The 19,206-nt window shown below is 43.2% G+C and overlaps 1 protein-coding gene across 1 annotated transcript; it reads right to left on the reverse strand.

The window, feature by feature from the left end:
• Positions 6,233-6,610, reverse strand: LOC107636718. Its single transcript, XM_016340212.1, has one exon. It carries the CDS (start codon positions 6,608-6,610, stop codon positions 6,233-6,235), a length of 378 nt encoding a protein of 125 aa, XP_016195698.1.

A 19,206-nucleotide genomic window follows, 5' to 3' on the forward strand; every position in this document is an offset into this window, starting at 1 on the left:
AAATCTCATTAGAGATGGCAGATAATTCAAGAAAACAGGCTTATGGACAAGTAGAGGACGTGTTAGTAAAGGTTGAAGGCCTTTACATCCCTGCTGATTTCATAGTCCTGGATACTGGAAAGGAAGAGGATGAATCCATCATCCTAGGAAGACCTTTCCTAGCGACAGCAAGAGCTGTGATTGATGTGGACAGAGGAGAATTAATCCTTCAATTGAATGAGGACAACCTTGTATTTACAACTCAAGGATCTCTCTCTGCATCCATGGAGAGGAAGCAGAAAAAGCTTCTCTCAAAGCAGAGTCAAACAAAGCCCCCACAGTCAAACTCTAAGTTTGGTGTTGGAAGGCCACAACCAAACTCTAAGTTTGGTGTTGAACTCCCATATCCAAACTCTAAGTTTGGTGTTGGAGAGTCTCAACAATGCTCTGAACATCTGTGAGACTCCATGAGAGCCCACTGTCAAGCTATTGACATTAAAGAAGCGCTTGTTGGGAGGCAACCCAATTTTTATTTATCTAACAATATTTTTCTTAGTTATATGTCTTTATAGGTTCATGATCATGTGGAGTAACAAAATAAATATAGAAATTGAAAACGGAATCAAAAATAGCAGAAGAAAAATCACACCCTGGAGGAAGCATCTGCCTGGCGTTCAACGCCAGAACAGAGCATGGTTCTGGCGCTGAACGCCCAAAATGGGCAGTATTTGGGCGCTGAACGCCAGAAATGCACCCTGGAGAGGAGCTGGTGCTGAACGCCCAGAACAAGCATGGTTCTGGCGTTCAACGCTAGAAATGGCCAGTAAATGGGCGTTGGACGCCCAAAATGGGCACCAACCTGGCACTGAACACCCAGAGTTGTGTACAAGGGCATTTTACATGCCTAATTTGGTGCAAGGTTGTAAATCCTTGAACACCTCAGGATCTGTGGACTCCACAGGATCATCTCAGGATCTGTAGACCCCACAAGATCATCTCAGGATCTGTGGACCCCACAGGATCATCTCAGGATCTGTGGACCCCACATGATCCCCACCTACCTCCACTCACTTCTTCTCACCCCTCTTTCACACAATCCCATAAAAACTCTTCCCCAAAACCCTTCACTAATCACCTCAATCTCTCTTCCCCATCACCTCTTCACCACTCACATCCATCCACTCTTCCCCATAAACCTACCTCATAAACTCCACCTACCTTCAAAATTCAAAATCAATTTCCCACCCAAACCCACCCTACATGGCCGAAACTTAACCCCCCTCCCTCCCCTATATAAAGCCTTCCATTCTTCCTCATTTTCACACAAACACAACCCTCTCTTCTCTTTTTGGCCAAAACACAACCCCTTCCCCCTCTCCTCCATTTTTTCTTCTTCTTCATCTATTCTTTCTTCTCTTGCTTGAGGGCGAGCAAAATTCTAAGTTTGGTGTGGTAAAAGCATAAGCTTTTTGTTTTTCCATTACCATTGATGGCACCTAAGACCGGAGAATCCTCTAGAAAGGGGAAAGGGAAGACAAAAGCTTCCACATCCGAGTCATGGGAGATGGAAAAATTCATCTCCAAAGCTCATCAAGACCACTTCTATGATGTTGTGGCCAAGAAGAAGGTGACCCCCGAGGTCCCTTTCAAACTCAAAAGAAATGAGTATCCGCAAGAACTCTACAAGGTGGCTGACAAGTCCTCCACTATGGCAAGGTTAGCCTTTCCTCACCTCATTTGCCACCTATGCAACATTGACATAGAGGGAGATATCCTCATTAAAGAGGACAAGCCCATCACTAAGAAAAAGATGGAGCAAGCAAGAGAGCCCATTCATGGAGCTCAAGAGGCGTGTGAAGCTCATCACCATGAGATCCCGGAGATGCCTCAAATGCACTTTCCGCCACAAAACTATTGGGAGCAAATCAACACCTCCCTAGGAGAATTGAGTTCCAATATGGGACAACTAAGGGTGGAACATCAAGAACACTCCATCATCCTTCATGAAATAAGAGAAGATCAAAAAGCAATGAGGGAGGAGCAACAAAGACAAGGAAGAGACACAGAAGAGCTCAAGGACATCATTGGTTCCTCAAGAAGGAAACGCCACCATCACTAAGGTGGATTCATTCCTTGCTCTTATTTCTTCTGTTTTTTGTTTTCTATGTTAAGTGCTTATCTATGTTTGTGTCTTCATTACATGATCATTAGTAGTTAGTAACTCTGTCTTAAAGTTATGAATGTCCTATGAATCCATCACTTCTCTTAAATGAAAAATGTTTTAATTCAAAAGAACAAGAAGTACATGAGTTTCGAGTTTATCCTTGAACTTAGTTTAATTATATTGATGTGGTGACAATGCTTCTTGTTTTCTGAATGTATGCTTGAACAGTGCATATGTCTTTTGAAGTTGTTGTTCATGAATGTTAAATATGTTGGCTCTTGAAAGAATGATGACTAGGAGACATGTTATTTGATAATCTGAAAAATCATAAAAATGATTCTTGAAGCAAGAAAAAACAGCAAAGAACAAAGCTTGCAGAAAAAAAAATAGGCGAAAAAAAATATAGAAAGAAAAAGAAAAAGCAAGCAGAAAAAGCCAAAGCTCTTAAAACCAAGAGGCAAGAGCAAAAAGCCAATAACCCTTAAAACCAAAAGACAAGGGCAAATAAAAAGGATCCCAAGGCTTTGAACATCAGTGGATAGGAGGGCCTAAAGGAATAAAATCCTGGTCTTAGCGGCTAAACCAAGCTGTCCCTAACCATGTGCTTGTGGCGTGTAGGTGTCAAGTGAAAACTTGAGACTGAGCGGTTAAAATCAAGGTCCAAAGCAAAAAAAAAAAAGAGTATGCTTAAGAACCCTGGATACCTCTAATTGGGGACTTTATAGGATCTAGTTACTTTTAGGGATGTTTTCATTAGTTTTTATGTTAAATTCATATTTCTGGACTTTACTATGAGTTTGTATATTTTTCTGTGATTTTAGGTATTTTCTAGCTGAAATCGAGGGACTTGAGCAAAAATCAGATTCAGAGGTTGAAGAAGGACTGCTGATGCTGTTGGATTCTGACCTCCCTGCACTCAAAGTGGATTTTCTGGAGCTACAGAACTCGAAATAGCGCGCTTCCAATTGCGTTGGAAAGTAGACATCCAGGGCTTTCCAGCAATAAATAATAGTTCATACTTTGGCCAAAATTTGATGGCCCAAAATGGCGTTGCAAGTCAGCATAGAAATTCTGGCGTCAAAACGCCAGAACTGGCATAAAAACTGGAGTTAAACGCCCAAACTGGCACAAAAGCTCACTGAGAGGATATGATGTAACCATTGACAAGGGTGATGCCTCCAGACGATTAGCCGTGCCGTGACAGGGCATTTGGATCAATTTCCCGAGAGAAGACTGAAAGTAGCCCTTGACAATGGTGATGCATTACATAAAGCCAGCCATGGAAAGGAGTAAGACTGATTGGATGAAGATAGCAGGAAAGCAGAGGTTCAGAGGAACGAAAGCATCTCTATTCGCTTATCTGAAATTCTCACCAATGATTTACATAAGCATTTCTATCCCTATTTTATTAATTAATTTCAAAAACTCCATTACTATTTTATATCCGCCTGACTGAGATTTACAAGGTGACCATAGCTTGCTTCATACCAACAATCTCCGTGGGATTCGACCCTTACTCACGTAAGGTATTACTTGGACGACCCAGTGCACTTGCTGGTTAGTTGTGCGAAGTTGTGAACCATGGTATTGGCATCATGTTTTTGACGCCATTACCAGGGAAAGAAAGAGCGATGAATTTTACATAATTAAAGTGTAATCACAATTTCTGCGCACCAGTTTCCCAACTTCATAACTTGTGTTTTATCTTTCGCACTTTCCATGGCTGTTGGGAAAACCAAGATGGCTGAGCTAATGACCCACTTTCTTTCTGTGGAAGATAGTGACGACAACTGCTCGGCTACACCTTCGGCGGGTCCCAGGCCCGACGTCGCCGCGGGTTCAGTCATCGGCAAGGGAAGTGGTCAGGTCGTGAACGAAGGCCATCAAGAACAACCTCATCCTTTTGGCGATGCACCACCCGAGAACCCACCAAAAAACCTTGTTGTTGATGAGCCGATCCAGGGACATGAGGTAGGATCTCGAGATGATAACCGCGACTTGATCATTGTGACTAACCCGAAGAAAAGGAAAATCAGTTCTGGCTCTGCCAAGACTCTGACAGTCATGGAGAAAAATTTTGACGTTAGACATTTCAATAACTCCCAGCTTCTCCTGGGCATGGAAGAGTTCTTCCGGGAAGAGGACCTTGCCGCCCAGGCGAGGTGGACCTACCGCAGTCTTCTTCGGGCATCTGCTATCGCGAGAAAAGTGAAACTGGTGCTGGCTCAAAGCCAACTCGCGGAAGATAAACTTAGGGATGCCCAGAGAGATATCGCCCGGCTGAAGGCTAAAGAGGAGTCTGCTGAAGGCCCTTCTTACCAAAGCAGAGAGAACAGCCGAGGAGAGTGCCACTGAAATCAATCATCTAACAGAGTGCAACCTCTCTCTTTCAGGCCAACTTAATAGCACTCGAGGTGAGGCCACGACTGGCGAGGCGAACGCGAAAGAACTGGAGGAAAAAAGTTAAGGAGCTGGAAGGGAAAGCTGCTGACATCATAAGGTCAACCGAGGTTGCTCAGCAAGAGGCTCAGGCTCACAAAGAAGTTATTAGGGATGCTCGGAAGGATGTCAAGGCTACCGAGGAGGGGATTAAGGCCTAGATCTTGGTCCTTGCTCCCGACTTCAACACTTCACTGATTGGAACCTTTAGGATGGTCCAAGATGGGAAGATCGTCAACATCCCAAAGCCGTGAGGTCATGTGTCTTGTATTTTGCTCTTTGCTTGTGTTTTAAATTATCGGGACGATGTGGTGCCTTGACTTGTAATTTTGAACAATCTTGTCTTTAAATTGTTGCCGCGACTTAACTCTAGATTATTAATAGGCCGACATGACGCCTTTTTTGCTATCATTTTCATTCGTAGAATTATTTCATTCGTAGTGTTTATCTGTTGCTTTACTCCTTGGCCATCGGGCTATAAGTCATTATTCATTGGATATCTGTTAATTGTAACCATGTTGGCTCCCGAGGTGATCAGTCCCAGACTGCTGCTAAAACAACGATAAAATGAATAATGGCGTTATTTCATTTCTCAACGGTAGGCCTTGTCACACCCCCTTACCGTAACCTCGTGTAGAGTGTAGGGGGAAAGGTACCTCTCGCATTAAAAACTTAAAAGATTTTTTGATAAATAACAAAAGTATACACATGTTTGAAAGAGAAAGTATTCAATCATAGGAATGGTAGAATAAAAAAATGACAATTGAAATAAAAGGTAAAGGAAACAAAACCGTCAAACCGGGAACTCGCCTATCAGGAGTAAAATCTCTTCAAGTTCGCCACATTCCACATCCTCGGGATGTCGCTCCCATCCAAGTGTTTTAGCTTATAAGCTCCCTTCCCGAGGACTTCCTTTTCTCTGTACGGGCCTTCCCAATCAGCTGCTAGCTTACCTTCTCCTGGGGTCGGCGGACCAATGTTATTACGCTATAACACCAAATCCCCTTCCTCAAAGTTCTTGTTCAACACTTTGCTGTTGAAGCGCAAGGCTATCCTCTATTTTAGTGCAGATTTCGATAAGTGGGTCAACTCTCTTGTTTCATCGATTAAATCTTTTTCAATTGCTTTAGTTCCCCCGCCGAGGAGTAGCCGTGCGCTTGGTTTACTGATTTCCACAGGGATGACCACATCGACCTCGTATGTAAGCCAAAAAGGAATCACCCCGATGGAAGACTGTGGCGTTGTCCTATAAGACCATAAGACTGATGCTAGCTCGTCTGCCTAACATCCCTTTCTCTGATCCAGGCGCTTTTTCAGTCCATTGAGAAAGATCTTGTTCGCCGCCTTGACTTTGCTCTAGGGATGCTCCATTGAGGAAAACTTCTGTTTGATTCCTAACCCATATAAGAACTCTCCAGACTTCCTGTCAGCAAACTGTGTCCCATTATCCGAGATCACGGTCTCTGGAATTCCAAACCTAGATATTACCTGTCTCCACAAGAACTTTCGACAATTTGCTGACAATATGCTGGCTAACGGCTCCTTTTCCACCCACTTGGTGTAGTAAACGATGGCCACTATGAGATACTTTACTTGCCCTGGGGCCATCGGGAACGACCCCAAGAGATCGACTTCCCATTGGGAAAAGGGTTAGGAGGCCAACATGGAACTCAGCTCCTCTGCTGGAGCCTTGTGAAAGTTCGCATTCTCTTGACACTTCTTGCATTTCTTTACAAGTTCTTGGGCATCCACCATCATGGAAGGCCAATAATACCCGGCTCTCACGAGCTTCCTTGCTAGTGCCTTCCTTCCGATGTGATGGCCACAACAACACCCCTCATGGACTTCACTTATAAAGTAGTCTATCTGGTCAGGAAGTAGGCACTTCAGCAAGGGTTGGTTGAGTCCCCGTTTGTACAGTTGCCCGTGTATTACTGCATATTTGGAAGCTTCTCTCCTTATGACTTTGGCTTCTTTTTTGTCTTCAGGAAGCACCCCATCTTCCAGGAAATGGTGAATTGGGTCCATCCATGAGGGAGGGTTTAGCACTTGGGTCACACAAAGGGTCACCGATGGCTCCTTTACTAATTCTTGGATTAAGAATCAGTTTCCCGTGCCAGGTTTCGTGCTTGCTAGCTTAGACAGGAGGTCAGCTCTGGCGTTCCTCTCCCTGTGTACATGCTGAACTGCCACTTCTTCAAAACGCTCACATAACATGTTCACTATCTCCAAGTATTTTTGCAGTAAAAGGTCTCTTTCTTGGTAGGTTCCATTAACTTGAGAAGTTACAACTTGCGAGTCGCTGTTGACTTCGACCCTTGTTGCTCCGACCTCTTTAAATAAGGTCAAGCCCCTTATCAAGGCCTCGTACTCAGCCTGATTATTAGAGATTGGGAACTCAAATTTAATTGACTACTCATAGGTCACACCTTCCGAGCTTTCCAGAATGATCCCGGCTCCTTCGGATGCCTAGTTGGATACTCTAGCGATGTGGAACTTCCATCGTATGCCTGAGTATCCAGAAGAATCCCCAGTTACTTCTACCAAAAAATCTGCCATCGCCTGAACCTTGATTGCATGTCAAGGCTTGTATTGGATGTTGTACTGAGATAACTCTATCGCCCATGCCATCATGCGGCCTTCTAGGTCAGGTTTCTGCAAAATTTGGCAGATGGCTTGGTCAGTTTTCAGCTTGATCGGGTGACTTTGGAAGTACTATCTTAACCTCCAGGAGGAGATTAATAAAGCATAGGCTAGCTTTTCCAACTTGGTGTACCTAAGCTCCGCCCCCTAGAGCATCTTGCTGATGAAGTACATAGGTTGCTGGAATTTGTCTTTTTCTCGAATCAGGACAGCCGCCATGGCCTCCTCCATTACGGGTAGATAAAGGTACAGGGTCTCTCCTGCTTTCGACTTCTCGAGAACTGGTGGTTCTGACAGAATCTTCTTGAAATGGTTGAAGGCTTCCTCGTATGCTGGGGTCCAGTCAAAGGCTATTCCCTTTTTCATTAGATTGAAAGAGGGAGGGCCTTTGCTGCCGATGCTCCGAAGAAACGGGACAAAGTCGTAAGCCTATCGTCAAATCTTTGTACGTCCTTAACACAGCCTGGGCTTGTCATTCAAAGGATGGCTTCGCATTTGTCTAGGTTGGCTTCAACCCCCCTCTGTGTGATCATAAAGCCCAGAACCTTTTCTACCTCCATAGTGAAACACGCATTTCAAATTGTTCAACCTCATGTTGTGCTTTCGGAACGACTTGAAGACGGCTTTGAGGTCAGCAACTAGGTTGCCTGGCTCGGCTGTCTTAACCAAGACATCGTCAACATACACTTTGACCGTTTTGCCGATAAGATCCTTGAAGACCATACTCATCATCCTATGGTAGGTGTATCCCGAGTACGCGTCCATGAAGCTTAGAAATCGGTACCTCACAGCTACTTATAAAGTAGTCTATCTGGTCAGGAAGTAGGCACTTCAGCAAGGGTTGGTTGAGTCCCCGTTTGTACAGTTGCCCGTGTATTACTGCATATTTGGAAGCTTCTCTCCTTATGACTTTGGCTTCTTTTTTGTCTTCAGGAAGCACCCCATCTTCCAGGAAATGGTGAATTGGGTCCATCCATGAGGGAGGGTTTAGCACTTGGGTCACACAAAGGGTCACCGATGGCTCCTTTACTAATTCTTGGATTAAGAATCAGTTTCCCGTGCCAGGTTTCGTGCTTGCTAGCTTAGACAGGAGGTCAGCTCTGGCGTTCCTCTCCCTGTGTACATGCTGAACTGCCACTTCTTCAAAACGCTCACATAACATGTTCACTATCTCCAAGTATTTTTGCAGTAAAAGGTCTCTTTCTTGGTAGGTTCCATTAACTTGAGAAGTTACAACTTGCGAGTCGCTGTTGACTTCGACCCTTGTTGCTCCGACCTCTTTAAATAAGGTCAAGCCCCTTATCAAGGCCTCGTACTCAGCCTGATTATTAGAGATTGGGAACTCAAATTTAATTGACTACTCATAGGTCACACCTTCCGAGCTTTCCAGAATGATCCCGGCTCCTTCGGATGCCTAGTTGGATACTCTAGCGATGTGGAACTTCCATCGTATGCCTGAGTATCCAGAAGAATCCCCAGTTACTTCTACCAAAAAATCTGCCATCGCCTGAACCTTGATTGCATGTCAAGGCTTGTATTGGATGTTGTACTGAGATAACTCTATCGCCCATGCCATCATGCGGCCTTCTAGGTCAGGTTTCTGCAAAATTTGGCAGATGGCTTGGTCAGTTTTCAGCTTGATCGGGTGACTTTGGAAGTACTATCTTAACCTCCAGGAGGAGATTAATAAAGCATAGGCTAGCTTTTCCAACTTGGTGTACCTAAGCTCCGCCCCCTAGAGCATCTTGCTGATGAAGTACATAGGTTGCTGGAATTTGTCTTTTTCTCGAATCAGGACAGCCGCCATGGCCTCCTCCATTACGGGTAGATAAAGGTACAGGGTCTCTCCTGCTTTCGACTTCTCGAGAACTGGTGGTTCTGACAGAATCTTCTTGAAATGGTTGAAGGCTTCCTCGTATGCTGGGGTCCAGTCAAAGGCTATTCCCTTTTTCATTAGATTGAAAGAGGGAGGGCCTTTGCTGCCGATGCTCCGAAGAAACGGGACAAAGTCGTAAGCCTATCGTCAAATCTTTGTACGTCCTTAACACAGCCTGGGCTTGTCATTCAAAGGATGGCTTCGCATTTGTCTAGGTTGGCTTCAACCCCCCTCTGTGTGATCATAAAGCCCAGAACCTTTTCTACCTCCATAGTGAAACACGCATTTCAAATTGTTCAACCTCATGTTGTGCTTTCGGAACGACTTGAAGACGGCTTTGAGGTCAGCAACTAGGTTGCCTGGCTCGGCTGTCTTAACCAAGACATCGTCTTTGACCGTTTTGACCGTTTTGCCGATAAGATCCTTGAAGACCATACTCATCATCCTATGGTAGGTGTATCCCGAGTACGCGTCCATGAATCGGTACCTCCGGTACCTCACAGCTAAGTCGACCAGAGCATCAATGTTGGGAAGAGGGTAAGGATCTTTAATGCTTTATGCTTTACTAAAATCTGAGTAAACCACACATATTCTCCACCTCCCGTTGGCCTTCTTGACAAGGGCTACATTGGAGAGCCACGTCGAGTATTCTAATTCCCTTTTAAAGCTGACTTCTAACAAGCTGGCCATTTGTTTGGCCACCATGTTAGCTCTCTCGGGCGACATTTTCCTTCGCCGTTGTGCTACTGGCTTAGCGTCTGGTTTCATAGCCAGGCAGTGCGACATGAAATCGGGGTTCACCCCTAGTATGTTGGCTGGGGTCTAGGCGAACAAGTGGCCATTTGCTCTGACGGCCTCGATGAGAGGTTCCTTTAATTCATGGAGGAGATTTCGGTTAATGAAAGTGAACTTGTCCTCCGTGTCTCCCACTCGGAACTTCTCTAGGTCTCCCTGAGGCTCTGGCTTCGGCTTATCGTCAATCCTTGCGTCGAAATCCACTAGGAACACTCTGGCTGCCTCTTTTGAATTCTTCCTCAATGAGAGACTGGCATTGTTGCAACCGACCGTCGTTTCCAAGTCTTCTCGGATGGAACCTATGGATCCGCTATCCGTCACATACTACATTATCAAGAACTTCGTATATATGACAGCTGAGAACTCCTTGATGGTTCTCCTTCCCAAGATGATATTATAGGCAGTAAAGTCCCTCAGGACCACAAACTTTACCATTACTAACCTTTTGCTCTCTTTGATTCCAACACAGATAGGGAGTGCAATTAACCTGTCAGACCTTATATAGTTATCACCCAAACCAACGACCCCTTGTTGGTGGGTTCTAAGGTCGGTTTCTTTGAGCCCTAGGGCATCAAACACATTCCTGAACATAATGTTCGAGTAAGCTCCGCTGTCTACTTGGATTCATTTGACCAGGCCAGTTCGAATCATTGCTGTGATCACCATGGGTGGGTTCTTGGGGAGTTCGTAGCACCATCGATCTTCTAGGCCGAAAGATATATCAGGAAGCTCCATGGATTTAGCCTTTGGATTTCACGAGGAGATGGCTAGGACTTTAGCATCCTTTCTTGTTGCTGACTTCGACTTGGGTCGTGCATCTCTCCCACCACCACATTAATGACTACGGTTGGGGCATTGTTAGTATTCTCGAAGGACCCTTGCCTTAGCTTTACAGCTCGGCTGCGATCCTCCTCAGACCGTTCACGCTCTCTCCTTCTTGGTTCTCATATAAACTGTGAGACTTGGTCATCTTGCCCTCCCGAATGGCTTGCTCAAGAGCATCCTTCAGATTGAAGCAGTCTTGAGTTTTATGTCCAAAACCCTTATGATAGTCACAGTAGAGGCTTTTCTTTCCTCTTGTCCTATCTTTCAACTTTCAGGGTTTTGACATGATGACCTTGTCTACAATTTGCTGGTAAACTTCCATGATAGGTGCCGTGAGAGGGGTATAATTAGTGAACTTGCCTACTCGGGAAAACGGCTTATACGGCTTGCCTGCCGTTCCTTCCTTCGGCGTCCCCTTTGATTTTTCCGCATACCCGGGGTGACGAGCTGGCAGGTTGGGTGGCTGCAATTTATTGGCCGCCACCACTTGACTGACCTCTTCATCATTGATATACTCCCTCGCCATATTTTGGATTTCTCCCATGGTCCACACGGTCTTGGTGGTAAGGTGATTTCTAAAGTCTTCATTCAACAAGTTCGCTACACATTCATCATTGAATCGGTCGACAAATTTCCTCATCGACTTGCTAGCCCGTTGGGTGACCCCCAACAGGTCAATTGGGTGCTTAGCTTTGGCTATATGTGTGATGAACTGCGCCAAGAAACTGCGGAAAATATCCGCAAAAGTCATAATGAACTCTTGCGAGAGCGCATTAAACCATCGTATCGTGGGAACTGCCAGAGTTACCAGGAAAGCTCCGCACCTGATGGCATCGCCAACACCCTCCAGGTTCATCCTGGCCTCAAAAGCCGTTAGATGTTCTTAGGGGTCCTTCGTCCTGTCTTGCCTCATGTCTGTGGGCTTGTCGAAGTTTTTCGGTAGCCAGACCTTAAAGATCGAGGGGTGGAAAGGGGTTGCATCCATAATGATGGGGTCCCATCGCTTCCTTCCTCTCTTTCTCTCCTGGTCTGCCCGCAGCCTTCCGACCTAACATGGGTAGAATCAGATCGCTGCGGACTTCCGATCTCTTGGTGGGAGATCGGGTGCGGGACAGGCTAGGGCAAGAGTCTTTGCTGAGTTCAGGACGGTAACAGTCTCTCGCCGCTAGCTCCTTTTCTAGATTTTGCACTCGGTGTTGGAGTTCCTGCATGATCTTTGAGTTGTCATTGCCCGTACCACCAAACGGGCGTCTTTTGGGAGATCTGGAGGGGGTCGCTCCTACGAAACCTTGGTCTCGAGTGTTCTTCAGAGGAGGCTGCAGAGCCTACCCTTCTTCTCAAGCAGGGTCCCTCCTCCTCTCGTACTTCTTCCACGTGGGGGAATAGCTCCATCCTCGCCCCAGGACCTCACAGACGGCACCAATGTTCGGTGGCTCGAGTGTTTTGTGTAAACCCCAGGTAATTAGTTAATAATTAACTAATAAATTAATCATTAATCAATGAAATAAAAAAATTAAGTTTTATAGTTTAATGAAGTAGAAATAATTAGAATATGAATTATGACACTAATTTTAAAAGTTTTGGCCCAAAATTGGGCCGAACAGGCCAAACCAGTTGAACCGGGCCCAACCCATTCACATCATTTAATTGACTTCGGCCTTCTTGTCCCTTTCCATACTCTGTTTACACTGGGAAGAAGCAAGGTAAGAAAACCCTTAGTATAACCCACTTCCATTTTTCAATTCCACGTAACTTTCAATTCGGAGTGCCGATTGAGGTGCCGTTAGTGACCACACGTTTGTCTCAGAATTCTCTACAAAGCCCACTAACCAATTCGGTAAGAAATTCAATATTTCCCACCTAGATGTTTCCTCTTTAGTTTTGAATATATATGAGCTTTGGAATTGAGAATTTTACGATTTTGATGTTTTAGGAATGAATCAGCTAGCAAAAATTGTTGGTCTTATTCATTTGAGCCATAGGTAAGGTAAAGAACTCTTATTTCTTTGTGAATTTTCAATTTAGTGAACTCTATGATGATTATAGTGATATTGTGTGAATTAGATTGTGTTCTTATTGATTTGGAGTTCAATTAGGCGGTTTGGAATGAAATTCAGGTGATTAAGCTTGAGGAATTGACATTTAGAAGCTTAGAGCTTGAGAAAGAAGAGGTTTTTGAGGTGTTCTGAGTTTAGGGAGAATCGGCCAAAGCATGGTTTTGGTTTCTCGTAGATAAAATATAATGTAACGTGAAAACTAAGGCTAGAAGGCCATAAGATAGAAATGAACTGAATAAGTTATTGATAGATTATGTATATGGTATACTGGTACATGAAATTGTGTTCTCTAACAATGGCGCCAAAAACTTGGTACGCACAATCTTAATCTCAACTCTTTTTCACAACTCCGCTTAACTAACCAGCAAGTGCACTGGGTCGTCCAAGTAATAAACCTTACGTGAGTAAGGGTCGATCCCACGGAGATTGTTGGCTTGAAGCAAGCTATGGTTATATTGTAAATCTCAGTTAGGCAGATTCAAATGGTTATGGGAATTAAAATATAAATAAAATATTAAATAAGATAGAAGTACTTATGTAATTCATTGGTGGGATTTCAGATAAGCGTATAGAGATGCTTGTTGCTTCGGAATCTCTGCTTTTCTACTGTCTTCATCCAATCATTCATACTCCTTTCCATGGCAAGCTATATATTGGGGGATCACCGTTGTCAATGGCTACTGTCCGTCCTCTCAGTGAAAATGGTCCAAATGCGCTGTCACCGCACGGCTAATCATCTGTCGGTTCTCACTCATGTTGGAATAGGATACATTGATCCTTTTGCGTCTGTCACTATGCCCAACACTGGCGAGTTTGAAGCTCGTCATAGTCATCCCTTCCCAGATCCTACTCGGAATACCACAGACAAGGTTTAGACTTTTCGGATCTCAAGAATGACCACCAATAATTTTAGCCTATACCACGAAGACTCTGATCTCATGGAATTGAAGGCTCGGTTGTCAGGAGAGACAATCAAACACATGGACCAGGAATCCAAGAGATATGCATTCAAGCTTGTTTTCATGTAGAACGGAAGTGTTTGTCAGGCACGCGTTCATAAGAGAGAATGGTGATGAGTGTCACTTGATCATCACATTCATCATGTTCTTGTGTGCGAATGAATATCTTAGAATAAGAATAAGCTTGAATTGAATAGAAAAATAATAGTACTTTGCATTAATTCATGAGGAACAGCAGAGCTCTACACCTTAATCTATGAGGTGTAGAAACTCCACCGTTGAAAATACATAAGTGATAATGGTCTAGGCATGGCCGAGTGGTCAGCCCCCAAAACGTGATCAAAGATAAAGATGATCTAAATGTTCATTCTCTAATATGAAATAAATCACTAAAAGTAGTTTTTATACTAAACTAGTCACTAGGGTTTACAGAAAATGAGTAACAAAATGCAGATAGTGCAAAAATCCACTTCTAGGGCCCACTTGGTGTGTGCTTGGGCTGAGCATTGAAGCTTTCATGTGTAGAGACTCTTCTTGGAGTTAAATTCTAGCTTTAGTGCTAGTTTGGGCGTTTAACTCCAGCTTTTATGCCAGTTCTGGCGTTTAACGCCAGAATAGGGTAGAAAGTTGGCGTTCAAACGCCAGTTTGCGTTATCAAAACTCGGACAAAGTATGGACTATTATATATTTCTGGAAAGCCAAGGATGTATACTTTCCAACGCAATTAAGAGCGCGCCAATTGGGTTTCTGTAGCTCCAGAAAATCCATTTCGAGTGCAGGGAGGTCAGAATCCAACAGCATCTGCAGTCCTTTTTCAGCCTCTGAATCAGATTTTTGCTTAGGTCCCTCAATTTCAGCTAGAAAATACCTGAAATCATAGAAAAACACACAAACTCATAGTAAAGTCCAGAAATGTGAATTTTTCTTAAAAACTGATAAAAATATACTAGGAAGTAGCTAGATCCTACTAAAAACTACCTAAAAACAATGCCAAAAAGTGTATAAATTATCTGCTCATCACAACACCAAACTTAAATTTTTGCTTGTCCCCAAGCAACTAAAAATCAAATAGGATAAAAAGAAGAGAATATACTACAAATTCCAAAATATCAATGAAAATTAGCTCCAATTAGACGAGTGGGACTAGTAGCTTTTTGCCTCTGAACAGTTTTGGTATCTCACTTTATCCTTTGAAGTTCAGAATGATTGGCATCTATAGGAGCTCAGAATTTAGATAGTGTTATTGATTCTCCTAGTTCAGTATGTTGATTCTTGAACACAGCTACTTTATGAGTCTTGGCCGTGGCCCTAAGCACTTTGTTTTCCAGTATTACCACCGGATACATAAATGCCATAGATACATAACTGGGTGAACCTTTTCAGATTGTGACTCAACTTTGCTAGAGTCCCCTATTAGAGGTGTCCATGGTTCTTAAGCACACTCTTTTTGCTTTGGATCACGACTTTAACCGCTCAGTCTCAAGCTTTTCACTTGACACCTTCACACCACAAGCACATGGTTAGGGACAGCTTGGTTTAGCCGCTTAGGCCATGATTTTATTCCTTTGGGCCCTCCAATCCATTAATGCTCAAAGCATTGGATCCTTTTTATTTTACCCTTGCCTTTTGGTTTAAAGAGCTATTGACTTTTTCTGCTTGCTTTTTCTTTTTCTTTCTTTCTCTTTTTTTTTTTTTGCATTTTCTTTTTTTTTCTTTTTTTTTCTACAAGCTTTTCACTACTTTTTCTTGCTTCAAGAATAAATTTTATGATTTTTCAGATTTTCAATAACATTTCTCTTTTTTCATTATTCTTTCAAGAGCCAACAATTTTAACATTCATAAACAACAAATTCAAAAATATGCACTGTTCAAGCATTCATTCAGAAAACAAGAGGTATTGCTACCACATCAAAATAATTAAACTAATTTCAAGATAGAATTCGAAACTATGTACTTCTTGTTCTTTTGTAATTAAAACATTTTTCATTTAAGAAAGGTGATGGATTCATAGAACATTCATAGCTTTAAGGCATAGACACTAAGATACTAATGATCATGTAATAAGGACACAAATATAAATAAAACATAAAGCATGAAAAATAGAAAATAAAGAGCAAGAAAATTAAAGAACGGGTCCACCTTAGTGATGGCTACTAGTTCTTCCTTTTGAAGATCTTATGGAGTGCTTGAGCTCCTCAATGTCTCTTCCTTGCATTTGTTGCTCCTCCCTCATAGCTCTTCGGTCTTCTCAATTGAACCGGTTTGCCTCTTGAGTCACTTTTCCATTGAGCTCCTTCCACGCATATGTCCATGAGAACTTGGTCCAACCTTTGATCAAAGTTGACCCTTCTAGTGTAGGGGCATGCGTTTTCTTGCATCATTGGCAAGTTGAATGCCAACCTTACATTTTCCGGACTGAAATCTAAGTATTTCCCCTGAACCATTGTAAGCCAATTCTTTGGATTCGGGTTCATACTTTGATCATTGTTCCTAGTGATCCATGCGTTTGCATAGAACTCTTGAACCATTAAGATTCTGACTTATTGAATAGGATTGGAGAGAACTTCCCATCCTCTTCTTCTAATCTCATGTCGGATCTCAGGATACTCACTCCTTTTGAGCTTGAAAGGGACCTCAGGGATCACCTTCTTCTTGGCCACAACTTCATAAAAGTGGTCTTGATGGACCTTTGAGATGAATCTCTCCATCTCCCATGACTCGAAGGTGGAAGCTTTTGCCTTCCCTTTCCTCTTTTTTAGAGGTTTCTCCGGCCTTAGGTGCCATAAATGGTTATAGGAAAACAAAAGCAATGCTTTTACCACACCAAACTTAAAGTGTTTGCTCGTCCTCGAGCAAAGAAGAAAGAATAAAGGAGAGAAGAAGAAAATGGAGGAGATGGGGGGTGAGGGTAAGTTCGGTCAAGGGGGTATAAGGTGTTTGTGATGTGTGAAATTGAAGGAGTGATGAGGGGTATATATAGGAGTGGGGGGAGGTTTGGTTCGTGTATTTGGGGTTGGGTTTGGGAGGGAAAAAGAGTTTTAAATTTGAAGGTAGGTGGTGTTTTGGAGAAAAGTGAATGAGGTAATTGGTGAAGAGTATTTAAGGAAGAGGGTGAGATTTGATAGGTGAAGGGTATTTGGGGAAGAGTGTTATAAAAAGGTGTAAAGAGGAGAGAAGAAGAGGTGGGGTAGGTGGGGATCCTGTGGGATCCACAGATCCTGAGAGGTGAAGGACTTAGCATCCCTGCTCCATTTAGGCGTGCAAAATGCCCTTAGAGTGCAATCCTGGCGTTAAACGCCAGATTGCTGCTTGTTTCTGGTGTTTAACGCCAGCTTTTCTCCCTTTCTTGGCATTTAACGCCAACTTGGTGCCTATTTCTGGTGTTAAACGCCCAGAATAGTGCCAGACTGGGCATTTAACGCCCATTCTGCTATTCTTACTGGCGTTTAAATGCCAGTAAGCTCTTCCTCCAGGGTGAGCTATTTTTAATACTATTTTTCATTCTATTTTTGATTTTTCAGTTGTTTTTGTGACTTCATATGATCATCAACCTAAAGAAAACATAAAATAACAATAGAAAATAAATAGATATAATTAAATAACATTGGGTTGCCTCCCAATAAGCGCTTCTTTAATGTCAATAGCTTGACAGTGAGCTCTCATGGAGCCTTATAGATAATCAGAGCAGGGTTGGAACCTCTCAACACCAAACTTAGAGTTTGGTTGTGGCCTCTCAACACTAAACTTAGAGTTTGGTTATGACCTCCCAACACCAAACTTAGAGTTTGAATGTGGGGGTTTTGTTTGACTCTGTATTGAGAGAAGCATTTTATGCTTCCTCTCCATGGTTACAGAAGGAGAACCTTGAGTGTTGAATACAAGGTAGTCCTCATTCAACTTAAGGTAATCACAGCTTTTGCTGTGGCTAGAAAGGGTCTGCCAAGGATGATGGATTCATCCTCATCCTTCCCAGTGTTTAGGATTATGAAATCAGCAGGGGTGTAAAGGCCTTCAACCTTCACTAGCACGTCCTCTACTAGTTCGTAAGCTTGTTTCATTGATTTGTCTTCCATCTCTAGTGAGATTCTTGTAGCTTGTACCTCAAAGATTCCCAGTTTCTCCATTACAGAGAGTGGCATGAGGTTTATCCCTGACCCCAGGTCACATAGAGCCTTCTCAAAGGTCATGGTGCCTATGGTACAAGGTATGAAGAATTTTCTAGGATCTGGTTTCTTTTGAGGTAATGTCTGCCTCATTAATGAATTCAGTTCATTGGTGAACAAGGGGGGTTCATCCTCCCAAGTCTCAGTACCAAATAACTTGGCATTCAGCTTTATGATTGCTCCTAGATATTTAGCAACTTACTCTTCAGTGATGTCTTCATCCTCTTCAGAGGAAGAATATTCATCAGAGCTCATGAATGGCAGAAAGAAGTTCAATGGAATCTTTATGGTCTCTGTATGAGCCTCAGATTCCTTTGGTTCCTCAAAGGGAAACTCCTTTCTATCCAGAGGACGTCCCATGAGGCTTTTCTCATTGGGACTCATGTCCTCCTCACTCTCTCCAGGTTCGGCCATGTTGGTCATGGTTATGGCCTTGCACCCTCTCTTGGGATTTTCTTCTGTATTACTTGGGAGAGTACTGGGAGGAGTTTCAGTAATCTTCTTACTCAGCTGACCCACCTGTGCCTCCAAATTTCTAATTGAGGACCTTGTTTCATTCATGAAGCTTAGTGTGGTCTTGGATATATCAGAGACTATGGTTGCCAGGCCAGAATGGCTCTGTTCAGAATTCTCTGTCTGTTGCTGAGAAGATGATGGAAAAGGCTTGCTATTGCTAAACCTATTTTTTCCACCATTATTATTGAAGCCTTGTTGAGGCTTCTGTTGGTCCTTTGGTGCACGAAATTGTGATCTCAGGCAACGGCGCCAGAAACTATGTACGCACGTCTTAATAAATCGTTTTTCATTCACAACTTCGATACAACTAACCAGCAAGTGCACTGGGTCGTCCAAGTAATAAACTTTACGTGAGTAAGGGTCGATCCCACGGAGATCGTCGGTATGAAGCAAGCTATGGTCACCTTGTAAATCTCAGTCAGGCGGATATAAAATAGTTATGGAGTTTTCAAACATAAATAATAAATAGATAGAAAACAAGGATAGAAACACTTATGTATATCATTGGTGAGAATTTCAGATAAGTGTATAGAGATGCTTTCATTCCTCTGAACCTCTGCTTTCCTGCTGTCTTCATCCAATCAGTCTTACTCCTTTCCATGGCTGGCTTTATGTAAGGACATCATCGTTGTCAATGGCTAATTTTAATCCTCTCTGGAAAATGGTCCGATGCGCTGTCACTGCATGGCTAATTGTCTGGAGGCATCAACCTTGCCAATGGCTGCATCCTATCCTCTTGTGAAAATGGTCCAAATGCTCTGTCACAGCACGGCTAATCATCTGAGGTTCT

The sequence above is a fragment of the Arachis ipaensis genome, chromosome B04 (genome assembly GCF_000816755.2).
Source record: "Arachis ipaensis cultivar K30076 chromosome B04, Araip1.1, whole genome shotgun sequence".
NCBI classification, from domain to species: domain Eukaryota; kingdom Viridiplantae; phylum Streptophyta; class Magnoliopsida; order Fabales; family Fabaceae; genus Arachis; species Arachis ipaensis.

Bases quoted from the DNA above. Each gene is read 5' to 3' on its own strand.
- LOC107636718 (XM_016340212.1), bottom strand. From the start codon at position 6,610: ATGGACCCAATTCACCATTTCCTGGAAGATGGGGTGCTTCCTGAAGAC.